The sequence below is a fragment of the Panthera pardus genome, unplaced genomic scaffold (assembly GCF_024362965.1).
Source record: "Panthera pardus isolate Hobbes unplaced genomic scaffold, ASM2436296v1 HiC_scaffold_3, whole genome shotgun sequence".
NCBI lineage: Eukaryota > Metazoa > Chordata > Mammalia > Carnivora > Felidae > Panthera > Panthera pardus.
The window spans coordinates 34,346,080-34,359,352 of NW_026526876.1; the positions used below are offsets into that span (position 1 = coordinate 34,346,080).

Genomic DNA, 13,273 nt, shown 5'->3' on the forward strand with positions numbered 1-13,273 from the left:
ATGGCCGCGGGCGCCGCTACTCGCTGTGGGGCGGGCGCGGCGGCGGCGGCGGCGGACGAGATGCGAGCGCGGCCGCTCTGGGCCGCCGTGCTGGTGCTGGGGGCGCTGGCGGGCGTCGGTGTCGGAGGTGGGTGAGGCTCCCGCGCTGCGGGGACGCGGCTCCCCGGAGATCCGCGCCGCGCATCCTGCCGCCGCGGTGTCTGCGGACTCGGAGCCGGGAAACCCGCGGGCCGCCCCCACGCGTCTGCGCTCCGAGTGCGCGGGGCCAGGCTGGGCCGCCGGAGCCCGCAGCCGGGGAGCTTCCCGACCCCGCGGTAGCAGGGCTCAGAGGCCACCTAGGGGCGGGTCCTCCAGGACGCCGGAGCCCTTAGGGGAGTCGGGCGCCTGCCCCCGGCAGCCTCGGCGCGCGCGCGCGCGCGCGCGCGGGGGGGTGGCGGGCGCACCTTCGGGGCGGCGCGCATCGCAGGTGGTCTGGGGCGTGCGGAGGCCGGCTGGCTCGGATGGGCGCGGCGAGCTGCGGCTTCCCGGGGCTGTTCTCGCGCGCTGTCGAGGGATGTGGTTGTAGCTGCTCGGGATGAGAGTGTGTGCGCGCGCGGGTGTGCCCGCTCCTGCACATTCCTCTCTCTCCTTGGGTTACACTTTCTCCCAAGTTTTCTTTTCTTCTTTTTCCTTGGTGGCTCCCGGCAGGAGCGGTTCGGAGGAGGGTGAGGGCTCTGGCTCCCACCCTCCTCCTGGGTCCTGGGTTACAGCAGTGCCTCCGCTTCCGGGATCGCCCTCCAGTATATGCGAGGAGCCACACCACGGGTCCCTGTTACTGGCTTCGATCCCTGGCTTTGTCTCTCCTGCTGTTGCACACACCATGCCAAGGCGGTTAGCATTCGATTCGGCCTCATTGGGCCTGGGGAGCGGGTGGAGGGGCAGAGATTACAGTCTAGGGATGCTGCCCGTGGTCCTTCCGGAGCCCTAGTGACCTTGCCAGGGAGAACTCTGGCTCCTGGTCCGCTAGGGCGTTCCTCTGCAGAGGACACCCATGTGTACATATATGTACTCTTAATGAAACCAGTAGTACTCCTTGTAAGACCATTTAAATCCTGCAGGAGGTATTTAAAAGAGATAAGTCCATATCAAAGATAGCTCTTCAGAAATACTTTGATGACTGCCTTCAAGATCTTGTGTGTGTGTGTGTGTGTGTATAAAAGATTATACAGGACAAGGCAACAATATTAAAAAAAACACTTTAGTGTATGGTTGACATACAAAAAGCTGTATGTATTTAATGTATATGACTTGATGAGTTTGTAGATAAATGTACACCCAGGAAACCATCCCCACAATCTGTATGAATGATATGATGGGGGAGTTACAGATCATTTATAGGGGACTAAGCTGTTTTTACCGAAGCTTCCCATGCGATAGATGCTCAAACATGTCAACTGATGTCTTCAGCCTACAGTGAGCAGCCTGGTGACCATAGGACAGAAATACGCATCTCCAGCCTTGTGTCCTGGGAGGTGTTAGAGCCGCGGTTCAGATGCTGCCTGGTGTCGACGAGGGCAGTGGGGCTGCCTGCTTCCGTGAACTTAAAACATTTTCTTTTTACGTCTACAGCTTTCTGAATTTCTGAATGATTTCTGAGTCTAATCATTATATTCTTATAGTCTTAGAAGGAAATAAAGTAACCTAAGGTAGAGCCTAGCATCGTGCAGGTGCCAGTATTAGTGAAGATGAGGAGTGTACCTGTCATTTTGGTGTCTCTTCCTCCACCCCTCCCTCCTGGTCTTTTTTGTAGATCTGGTTTACAGAGTTGTAATGATCCATATAGGATACCACCACATTGACATACTTAAGTTTGCATTAAATATCCTTTGGGAGATCTGTTCACAGATTCGTCGTTGATTGGGATCATTCCAGCTGTTGTGATGGGTTGTGCTGAGCCAGCCCCAGACTCCTTCTGAGAGCCAGGGTGGAGAAGTATTTAAGAGCTTGCTCTCTAGAGTCAGACCTCCAAAATAATAGACTCCTGGTAAAAGCAATTTCAATTACGTTTAAATCCCCTACCCCAGGGTTGAATCCCCCGCTGCTGGGTTGCAGGTGTTGTCAGATTCCTGGGGAAGCAGGAGGTTAGGATGAGAGCGGAAGAGGGTTGTTGGTCCACACAGTGTTGAAGGGACACACAGAAAGAGCTGGGTGGTGGCACAGAGAGGCTGTCCCAGAATAGGAGAGTCTGGTATGGGGAGAAGCGAGGTCGTTTGAGGGTAGAATTGAAATTTGGAATTTACATGCAAAGATGATCTTTCTGGCTTCACCCAAGAGGTATTGGGTTTTGTGGCTTCCCGAGTTTAAGTCTTTATTCTAACCTGAGACCTGAGGGATAACTAGTTTTGTTTGCTGTCACCATCTAAGTTGATTAGTTCTGAGCTGAAGTGCTAATTTCTTCTTCTGAGTTTATATCCTGGAAACTCTCCAGATGAAGCTTCTGCAGGAACCTTCAGGGCCTGGAGAGACATGGCAGGAAGGCTTGTTGGCTGGGGAAAGGGACAGCTATGGTTTAAAACCAGCCAGATGCGTGTTTAATTCTTGATTTTGCCTCTTATTGGCTGTGTGACCTTGGGCAAGTTACTTCATCTCTTGGGAATCTCAGTTTCCTCATCTGTAAAGTGGAGAAAACAGTACTTCGATGATTATGCCAATTAAATGAGATAAAGGCACAAAATAAGCATTCAACAAATGGCATTTACTATTTTATTATTATTATCAGTTATTATTTTAGAGAGAGAGAATGTGAGTAGGGGATCGGGCAGAGGGAGAGAGAGAATCAGCACAGAGCCCTACACGGGTCTGGATGTGGGGCTCGATCCCATGACCCTGGGATTATGACCTGAGCCGAATCAAGGGTCAAACGTGCAACCGACTGAGCCACTCAGGCACCCCAAATGGTGTTTACTATTGCCATTATTCCTATCCATGGTACCTACCATGTGTTGGAGACAAGAACTATTACTGCTTCATGCAGGCATGCAACCCAGGCTCCCAGAGTGAGACCAATGGAGTCCCTTATTCCATACCCTTGTGACATTCCGCCATTGGTGGTGTGGCATATCTCAGCCACTCTCACCCAGCAAGAAGCCACAGAAGAGACCAAGGAGAAAAGAGGCCCATCATTTGCTTTATATACTAGAAAACCTTAAGTTCTGTCTCTGGGAAAAGAGGAAAGTGAAAGACATTCACAAGATTTCAGGTGCTGTGAGGAGAAGGACATGTCTGTTTTGTTCAGTGCTGTAGGCCCAGTGACTGGCACCCTGGCAGCCAAAATAAATACCTAGGGAAGGCTAGCAAAAGGCATCTGGAGGTGATGTGCCTCATTGCAAGAAACCCAGTATTTGAATATCTGCACTGATTCACAGAGGAGCCTCCAGTGTTCCATCTGGGCATTCTGGAGATTTTTAGAATACAGCTGAGACCATGAATTCTTTGGGCATTTGGATCTCTGCACTATGGTGCCTTAGACCTCTGTTCTCAGGGGACCCTCTGTGGATTGTCTGCTTTTTTCCCCTCTCTCCTGGGAGGAGACACTCAGGAGGGAAGCTTTCTCCTTTACCTCCCTCAAAACCGTGTGAGTGGTAGAGATCTCCTGGGGACAGCATAAGATGGGGTAAGGAGGCGACAGTGAGAAGGGGGAAAATGGATATGACTCTGGAATTTCCTAATAGAAATTCTTCCTCTGTAACTCCCCACCACACTCAGGATCTCTGGTTATCATCCCCTCCCAGCCCTGCGAATCCTTCTGCCTCTGTTGGCAGAAATAGCCAAGAAGCATGCCCACAGGAACCACAACTCATGAATCAGCAGACAGATAATTAACTGGGGGAGTGACTGAGCAGCTTCAGGGATAAACCACTTGGCCTGAGCCAGCCCCCTCTGCTGCCCACAGAGCTGGCCTGCTACTTCACCCCATCGCCTCGCCTCCTTGCCCCTGAGCTCTGCCCGTTCCTAGATGGGAAGATCATTGTGTTTGAAGGAACTCGGTTCCTGAGTGCCAATGCAGGTGGGAGTGGGAGAATGATACTGTCTATTCCTGTGTAAGCTGCTGCTGTTTATTGCAACGTGAAACTATCCAGCAAAAGAAATGTGTAAAGTCTGCCTTTTTCCCCCATGTACATAGTGTCTCCAGGAACACTCTTTTTATTATTTATTTATTTTTTAGAGAGAGAGTGTGCACATACAAGCAGGAGGGGGGGCAGGAGGTAGGGAAGGGGCAGAGAGAGAGAGAGAGAGAGAGAGAGAGAGAGAGAGAGAAAGTCTTAAGCAAGCTCCACGCTCAGTACAGAGCCCAATGTGGGGCTTGGCTGGGGGCTCCATCCCATAACCTTGGGATGGTAACCTGAGCCAATATTAAGAGTCAGACACTTAACTGACTGAGCCACCCAGATGCCCCTCCAGGAACACTCTTTTTAAAGTGAGGTTTACTGAAGGGTAATTTACATGCAATAAAATCCATCCTTTTTAGGTATATGGTTTTTTGAATTGTGACACACGTTTAATCAAGTATCCATCACCATGATCAACATACAGAATATTTCCATCATCCCAAAAGGTTCCCTTGAACTCCTTTGTCATCAGTACCCTATCCCCACCTTTAGTTCCTGGCAACCTCTGATCTGTTTCCCGTCCTTACAGTCCTACCTTTAATGGAACGTCATATAAATGAAGTCATAGCCCATTAAGTCTGCCTTCTTTCACATAGCGTGACACATCTGAGATTCATCCATGTTGTGGAGAACCCCAGAAAGCCCAGGGGTTATCTAGGTCTACTTCATCTTCCTCAGGTGCTGAGGCGGTTACCCTGATGGGGTTCCTGGGTGGCTCAGTCTGTTAAGCGTCCGACTTCAGCTCAGGTCATGATCTCACAGTCCATGAGTTCGAGCCCTGCATCAGGCTCTGTGCTGACAGCTCAGAGCCTGGAGACTGCGTCGGACTCCGTCTCTGTCTCAAAAATAAATAAAAACATTAAAAAAATTAAAAAAGAAAAGAAAGCAGGGGACCATGTGAATGAAACCCAGATGCAACTTTCCATTTCTAAATTTTCTAACGGGATCAATGCCTTTGAGCCATGTATAACCCATTTGATTTCCCCAGTGCTAAGTAGTGATCTCTTCAGGATATTGGAGAGGACTTTGCAGCAACCAGCACTTTTATTATTAGTCTGGAAAGGAATGCGTATTTTGTGGCCAAATATGGTACATCACAATCCTTGTTAAGTAAACCTGGAGCTATTCTACCTTTTAAAATTTTTTTGCGGGGGTGGGGGGCACCTGAGTGGCTCAATTGGTTAAGCGTTGGTCTTCACCTCAGGTCATGATCTTGTGGTTCGTGGGTTGGAGCCCTGCGTTGGGCTCTGTGCTGGCAGCTCACAGCCTGGAGCCTGCTTCGGATTCTGTGTCTCCCTCTCTCTCTCTCTGCCCCTCCCCCATTCACACTTTTTCTTTCTTAAAAATAAATTTAAAAAAAATTTAAAAATTTTTTAAAAATGTTTAATTAAAATTTTTGATAGCATATCTGAAAATAATAAGTCTTCCTTCTGGTTTTTAGTCATATTCCCACAAAAAGACTAGTCTCCTTCCCCGCCCCCCCCCACCCAGCATTTCTTAGCTCAATTGGTGAAGACATTCAGACATTCAAGGAGAGAATGAGGTGATATGTGCTCATTTTAAGAAAGTCAAACATTGGAGAGTAAAATGGCTAGTTTCCCTTTAATTCTGTTCTCCCATAACGTTCAATATTAAATAGATGGTGTGTTCTATTTTTTTTAATGTTTATTTATTTTGAGATAGAGCACGCGTGCTCGATCACAGCTGGGGGAAGGGACAGAGAGAGGGCGAGAGAGAGAGAGAGAGAGAGAGAGAGAGGGAGAGAGAGAATCTCAGGCAGGCTCTGCAGGGTCAGCACACAGCCCCAATGCAGGGCTCGGATTCATGAACTGTGTGAGATCATGACCTGAGCAGAAATCAAGAGTCAGACGCTTAACCGACTGATCCGCCCCAGTGCCCCCAGGTGGTGTGCTCGATTCAGATTTTCCTCCATGTATATATAATAATTCTCATGTGTGTTCCTATGCCTCTACCTAAACTTGTGCTATTTCTTTTTTTAAGCTTACAAAAAACACCTCCTTTCATGCAGAAAAAAAAAAAAAAAAGTCAGTGTGAAAAGATCTGCGGGTCGGAAACTGAGAAACCTATATTCGATTCCCAGCTGTGCAAGCTTTTTCATCCGTTTGCTGGGTGACTTTGCACAAGCCATCTTCCCCCTGAACCTGGTCGGGCTCTTGGTGTCTCAGGGGCTGCAAAATGGAAGGAGATGGAGGGAGAGACTTTGGTTCACACCTGCCCCTCCTCACCTTCAACTGGAGAAGCTTTTCCTTTAACTAATTCATATCATGGAACTCCATGTAAAGATTTCTTTGTGGGGGGTGGGGGGCAGGGAAGGGGGAGATCTACAGTTAAAAACAGGCTTGAAAAATTTCGCACCAGAAGAGAGCTCCAGAGGTTTGGCAAAAGGCACATTCAGTAGCCACTTTAAGAAGTCCCCGTAGTTATGGGGCGCCTGGGTGGCGCAGTCGGTTAAGCGTCCGACTTCAGCCAGGTCATGATCTCGCGGTCTGTGAGTTCGAGCCCCGCATCAGGCTCTGGGCTGATGGCTCGGAGCCTGGAGCCTGTTTCCGATTCTGTGTCTCCCTCTCTCTCTGCCCCTCCCCCGTTCATGCTCTGTCTCTCTCTGTCCCAAAAATAAATAAAAAACGTTGAAAAAAAAAAATTAAAAAAAAAAAAAAAAAAAAGTCCCCGTAGTTAACCTAAATCTCTGTGCTAAATGGGATTCCTGGGTCGAGAAACCCCGGGCCTGTGAGATCCACCCGTGGTTTCAAACCCTTGCTTTAGCCACTACACGAGGTAAGCTCCTCCAGGTTAAACCTCTGCTGGAGCTGCGGGAGGGCGGGTGTGACCACCTCTCTGAGATGAGGGGAACGTGGCTACATATTGAGACTGATGAGCGATCTGGGACTGCTACATATTGAGAACAGACCATACCCTGCTCTCTCCCGGGCGGTTCCTGAAGGGAGTGGGCCAAAGTCTATTCCTGAGTTCCCGCTGGATTTCAGATTCAAAGAGGCTAACGGGTGCTGATGCTGCAGATGTCCCGGCTTGTCGGAAGCCTGGCATGCTCTGGGGAGCCTACATGTAGGTGAATGCCAGTGTACAAAATGAGACAGGACTGAGGACATTCAGAATTAGCTCTAATTTTTTTTTTTTTTTAGCTTATAAAAGTAATTCCGCTTGTAAAAAAAAAAAAAAAAGTTGAAGCAGTGCAGAAGTAGGATAATGCAAAGTACCAAGTCCTTTGTAGTCTTGTCCTTAAAGATACCCACTGTTAATAGTTACTCCAGTTTTTTTCCCCCATGTGTGTCACCATATGCAGTTATTTATTCTTATTGTTATTTCTTTTAAAAAAATTTTAAAACCTGTTTTGAGAGAGAGACAGTACAAGCTGTGCAGGGGCAGAGAGAGAGGGAGGCGTAGAATCCGAAGCAGGCTCCAGGCTCTGAGCTGTCGGCACAGAGACCGACCCGGCGCTCGAACTCGTGAACTGTGAGATCGTGACATGAGCCGAAGTCAAGACGCTTAACCGACTGAGCCACCCAGGCGCCCCTCGAAGCATGTTTTATGTCAGTTTATATCTTTCCATTATTTATCCTAAGAGATATAATTCTTGCCAGAAGGCATACTGTTATATGGATGTAGCAGAATTTACTTAATGGATTCCCTGCTGGCGGACTTTGGGATCATTCCCATGTATTTGCTACTACAAATAAAGCGGCAGGGAGTCTCCTTGTTCATTGTCTGCACCTTTGTTCAAGTGTTTCTGCAGGTTCAATTTCTTGAACCGAAGCTGCTGGGTCAAAGGACATGAATGTTTTACATCTAAATTGTAATAGGTTTTGCTGAGTTGTTTTCCAAAACGGTGGGAGTAATTTGCCTTCCTACCAAGACAGGGTGGGGAGGGGAGGGGGTGGGGACCGTGAGGACCATTGCCTGCTGTCCGTACCCACCAGACGTGAGCTGGAGGAGGAGGAGGAGTAGCAGAACTGGACAGCTGCATGCCAAGGAGGTCACCAACAGGGCACCGCTGGGCTGGGCCTCAAACAGAGCTTGGTACCAGCTCGCTTCTTCTCTGTGCTGAGTGTGTCACTTGGGAGGTGGGGCCTGTGCTGATAACATTTTCCAGAGCTTGAGATGCAGCATTTGAATCAAATGTCTGTCAAGCTGTTAAGAAGAAATGGGCGTTTGTGCATTGTGTGAGTGGTCTTGGGCCCAGGGATGCTAGGCCTCCTAGACTGGGAGTCACTCGTGATGCTTTCTGGCTGGAATATAGACGTCCAGGACTGGCGGAACCTTGAAGATCTTCTAACCCAACACTGTTTGCTTTACAGAGAAGGAGAAAGGGAGACCCTGAGCGTTGAAGGGACCCTCCCAAGGTCATACAGCTCGTTTAGTGGCATTGGTAGGCTCTAGCCCTGGGGGCTCTTGTCTCCAGGCCAGCGATTTCTTCAGCATATCCTTTTAGAGGCAGAGGGTCCTGTGAGTCTGACCCTGGGGCAGGGCTGGGGCAGCGGTGGGGATGGCATTCCTAACGCAGGAAGCAGTTAGAGGGAAGGTGAGGAGGAAGGAAGCCAACATTTACTGAGCATCCACCACAGGTGGTTCTTCCACATAAATTATCTCATTTAATCCAAACAACGCCTGAGATAAGTACTATGTCCATATTTGGGAGCATGGGGAAAGGAAGCAGCCATTTGGGGTCTCCCGTGTTTGGCCGATGTGGCTGCATCAGGCCCTTTAAATACCAATGAGCAATTACGAGTCCTTGAGTAGAGACTACAAGAGTCACTGTTGTCGGAGCCCCAGGGAGACGAATGGGCCTGCTGGAGGCTACCTAGCCGGCCGAATGGCAAAGAAGTGGCTTTGGACCTGAGATCCCCTGCCTACAGTTCTGCTTGTTTTCCCCACCACGTTCACTGTTACGCAATAATAATGATCATTGATTTTACCACGGCTGCCCTATGGTGTTGCTCAGGGTCTGGGTGTTAATGTTATATGACAACCATACAGAAGGTAGGACTCGGTCCGAGGAGGGGCCTTCTGCAGTGTTCTGCACACGGCTACCTCATTAACCCAGTTGGAGATGCAAACCAGGCATGATCTGGCTTTACTTACGAGGGCAGGGCCTACTGGCTGAAGAGTCAGTGAAAGGGTATGGCCGGTGGTGAAAACATTCGAACTTTGTCCAAGCAGGTCCACTTGCTAGGGAGCAAACCTGTCTTTCTACCGTGCCCCACATGCCATCCGGCAGTAAGTCCTTGGAACATGTCTAGGGTCTGACCACACTGTTAACACCATTACTATCCCGATCCAAATCCCTGCCGTCTGTTGCCTGAATTATTGTAATAGCTTCCTAACTGGTTTCTTTTCATCTTGTTCCCCTTAGGTCTGCCTTCCTTTCAGTGGCCAGGAGGACCTTTTCTCTACTCACGTTTGCTCAAATTCCTCTCGTGGCTTTCCATCATATGGAGAATGAAAGCCATACTCCTTACCATGGTTGTAGCTTTCTAGCGTTTTGGTCCCTGACTGCTTCTCCAGCCACTTCTCTGCCTCTTTCCTCCTCCCTCTCTCTTCCTGCTACTTCTTTAACAGGCTGAAGTCCATCTCGCACTTGTGGATTCTTTCTGGAATGCTTGTCCCCTAGATCTTCTCATGACCCACTTGTATCATTTTGAAATGTCAACTCAGAGAGGCCTTTCTTTTTCTCTTTTTTCCCCCTTTTCTTAATTGTTTTTTTTATTTGAGTACACTTGACATACATGTTACATTAGTTTCAGGTGTGCAACGTAGTGATTCAACATCTCTATACATTATGCTACATTCCCGAGTGTAGCCGCCCATTGTCCCCATGCGACGCCATTGTAATACCATCGACTGTATTCCCTATTCCCATGACTTACTCATCCCAATGCTGGAAGCCTCTGTCTCCCAGTCCCCTTCACCCATTTTGCCCATCCACTTATCCTCTTTTCCCTCTGGCAAACATTGTTTGTTCTCTGTATTTATAGGTCTGATTCTGCTTTTTGTTCGTTCATTAATTTGTTTTCAAGATTCCACATATAAGTGAATCATATAGTATTTGTCTTTCTCAGTCTGACTTATTTCACTTAGCATAATACCCTCTGGGTCCATCCATGTTATCACCAATGGCAAGATCTCATCCTTTTTTATGGCTGTGCAATATTCTAGTGTGTGTGTGTGTGCGTGTGTGTGTGTGTGTGTGTGTGTGTGTGTGTATTACATCTTCTTTATCCACTTATCTATTGATGGACACTTAAGTTGCTTCCAAAGTTGGGTATTGTAGATAATGCTTCAGTAAACATAGGGGTGCATGTATCTTTTTGAATTAGTGTTTTTGTTTTCTTTGGGTAAATACCCAGTAGTGGAATTATTGGATCATATGATGTTTCTGTTCTTAATTTTTGAGGAACCTCCCTACTGTTTTCCATAGTGGCTGCACCAACTTACATTCCTACCAACAGTGAATGAGGGTTCCTTTTTCTCCACATCCTCATCAACACGTGTTACTTCTTGTCTTTTTGATTTTAGCCATTCTGACAGGTGTGAGGTGATATCTTATTGTAGTTTTGATTTGCATTTCCTTGATAATGAGTGATGTTGAGCACCTTTTCATGTGTCTGTTGGCCATCTGTAGGTCTCTGGAAAAATGCTTATTCAGGTTCAGAGAAGCCTTTCTTGACCATGTTCTCTAGAAGAGACTTCTTCCCCTCATTGATGTTATTCTTTTATTCTCCTTTTGTTTTTTTTAAAAGCATTTGCCACTGGTTGAAATTGTCCATTTTTGTTGTAAGTTTTTGTTTTTGTTTTTGCACTAAAATTTGAGCTCCACAAGACTAGGGGGCTTGTTTCGTTCCACAATATGTCTCCAGTGCCTAGGAGAGCGCCAGGCATAGGTAGGTGCTTCATGAATAGTTGTTGAGTAAATGAATGAATGAACACCAACACCACTGATGTATATTAGTATAAAAGTATAAAGCTGAAGTGGCCATGTTCCTATTATCTATAGATGGATTAGCCATAGCAAAATTTTCATTCCAGAATGGCTTTTTTTTTTCTCAATCACATAAAGTATTTAAGGGCAGTGTTTCTCGAAATCGTGTCATATATGCTATAGAAATGCAAAACCTTTTTGTATTATCTTCTTAGGGGTGCTACAACTGTGGGGCTTAACGCAATGAACTTTATTCTAGTCTCCCTGGAGGCTAGAAAACTGGAGGCAAGGTATCAGCAGGGCCCTGCTTTCTCAGAGACTCTGGATAGAATCCTTCCCTGATGCTTCCTGTCTCCTGGTGGTTGTTGGTACTCTGGCATTCCTTCCCTTCCAGTTGGATCACTCCGATCTCTGCCTCTGTCATCACATGGCATTTTCTCTGTATGTTTGTCTTCACATGGTGTTTTTCCCCTGCAAGGATATCAGTCAGGCTGGGTTAGCCTCCCCTAAGGACCTTATCTTGATTATATCTGCAAAGATCTTGTTTCCAAATAAGGTCACAGTGGTAGGCACTGGGGGTTAGGACGTCAGCATATTTTTCTGGGGGCACAGAATTCAACCCATAACACATTTTAATATTGGTAGAGGCAAATTATACACAAATGCCTTCTGATGTCACATGCCATATTTAACGAACTGTGATGCACTTTTTTAAATCTCTGAAATTATGGTACATCCTACATCCATAGTCTTAGATATGGTGAAACGTGGAAATTTGGATTTCCTGCCATTTTGGGTGATGCTTCCTGGAGCTTTATGCTCAGAGGTGCGTGTTACCTTGAACTTCACTTTTCCCTTCCCCTTCCCCTTCCTTAGATTACTGAGCTGCTGCTACATGTAATGAAGGAACAAAAATAAAATAAACTTTCTTAGCAGATTGCTCTAAGAAAGCTCTAGAGAAACTTGTGGATCCATATGGCAGTTAGCATGAGATGTTTTGTTCTTGGATGACTCACTCAGCCAGGTGACTGCAATGGAAGATCAGGCCCCGCCAAGTCAGCCGGTGTCCCCGTGGACCTAATTGGGAAGTGACTAGTCAAAGGTCAGTGGCAGGGCTGGAGAGCCAGGCCAGACCTCCTTTCTGGCAGATAGCAAGACAGTCCGTGGTGTATGCAGTGTGGATCACCCTCCCTTCCCACTAAACACCTCTCCTTTTGACTTAGCCCTTTCCTGAAGCACCCTGGCTTCACTAGGGTGGCCCATTCCTGCATTCTGGCATCCTGGCTCATTGGACAGTGTGTCCTCAAAATAGCTCTCATTGACGCATTATGACTTCCACTTGTTCCAACTCCCTCCCTAGTTCCTCTTTTTTCCCCCATTTTCCCCATCCTTTGTCTCTCTTCTGGTTTTGTGAATCGGGCTGACGTGCCAAACCACAGCCTTTCCTTCCACTGCTTTTCAGGCATATTTCTTGGCGGTCTTGTCTATATTTTCTTTTCTTTCTTTTTTAATGTTTATTTACTTAGAGAGAGAGAGAGAGAGAGAGAGAGAGAGAGAGAGAGATTGAATCCTAAGCAGGCTCCAAGCCACCAGCACAGAGCATGACGTGGGGCTCGATCTCACGAACGGTGAGATCATGACCTGAGCTGAAGTCAAGAGTTGGACGCTTCACCGGCTGAGCCACCCAGGCGCCCCTCTCTCTATTTTCTACTTGGCCTTCTCCTCTTGGCCATCCCTCCTGGACTGGATTTTCAAACACTAATATTCCTGACTCCATTTAGAAGTTAGATCTGACAACTGATCGTTTTACTGTAGTCTGATGCTTTCTGGCTCTGTGCTCCCACCACCCCCCTGTTTAGGGCATGCTCAGCAGTGTGTCTAGTGTCGTGTAGAAGTGTGGCTTCAGGGAAAAAGTAAGAAGAAAGTAAAACATTCACCTGCCTCAAACAGCTTGGGACTCAGGATGAAAACAGCAAGGACAAAAACGACAGCCACTGTAGCAGCAGCAGCAGCCTTTAGGGAGTGCTTCCTGTGTGCCAGCCCTTTGTGCTCAGAGTTTGACAGGGACTTGTTTCATTTAATCCTTATAGCCACCCTGTGAGGACCAGGGCCCTGTTTGCTTGCTCTGGCTAAACCATCAGAGGAAATGGGTGGTGGGGTTGCTGATTGT

The 13,273-nt window shown here is 47.6% G+C and overlaps 1 protein-coding gene across 1 annotated transcript in view; it reads left to right on the top strand.

Moving 5' to 3' along the window:
• LOC109261629 (integrin beta-3-like) overlaps positions 1 to 13,273 on the top strand; it is a 30,026-nt gene continuing 16,753 nt past the window's right edge. Inside the window, exon 1 of the mRNA XM_053892867.1 lies at positions 1 to 127. Within this exon, the coding sequence (XP_053748842.1) occupies positions 1 to 127 (127 nt within the window). The remainder of the gene's footprint in view (positions 128 to 13,273) is intronic.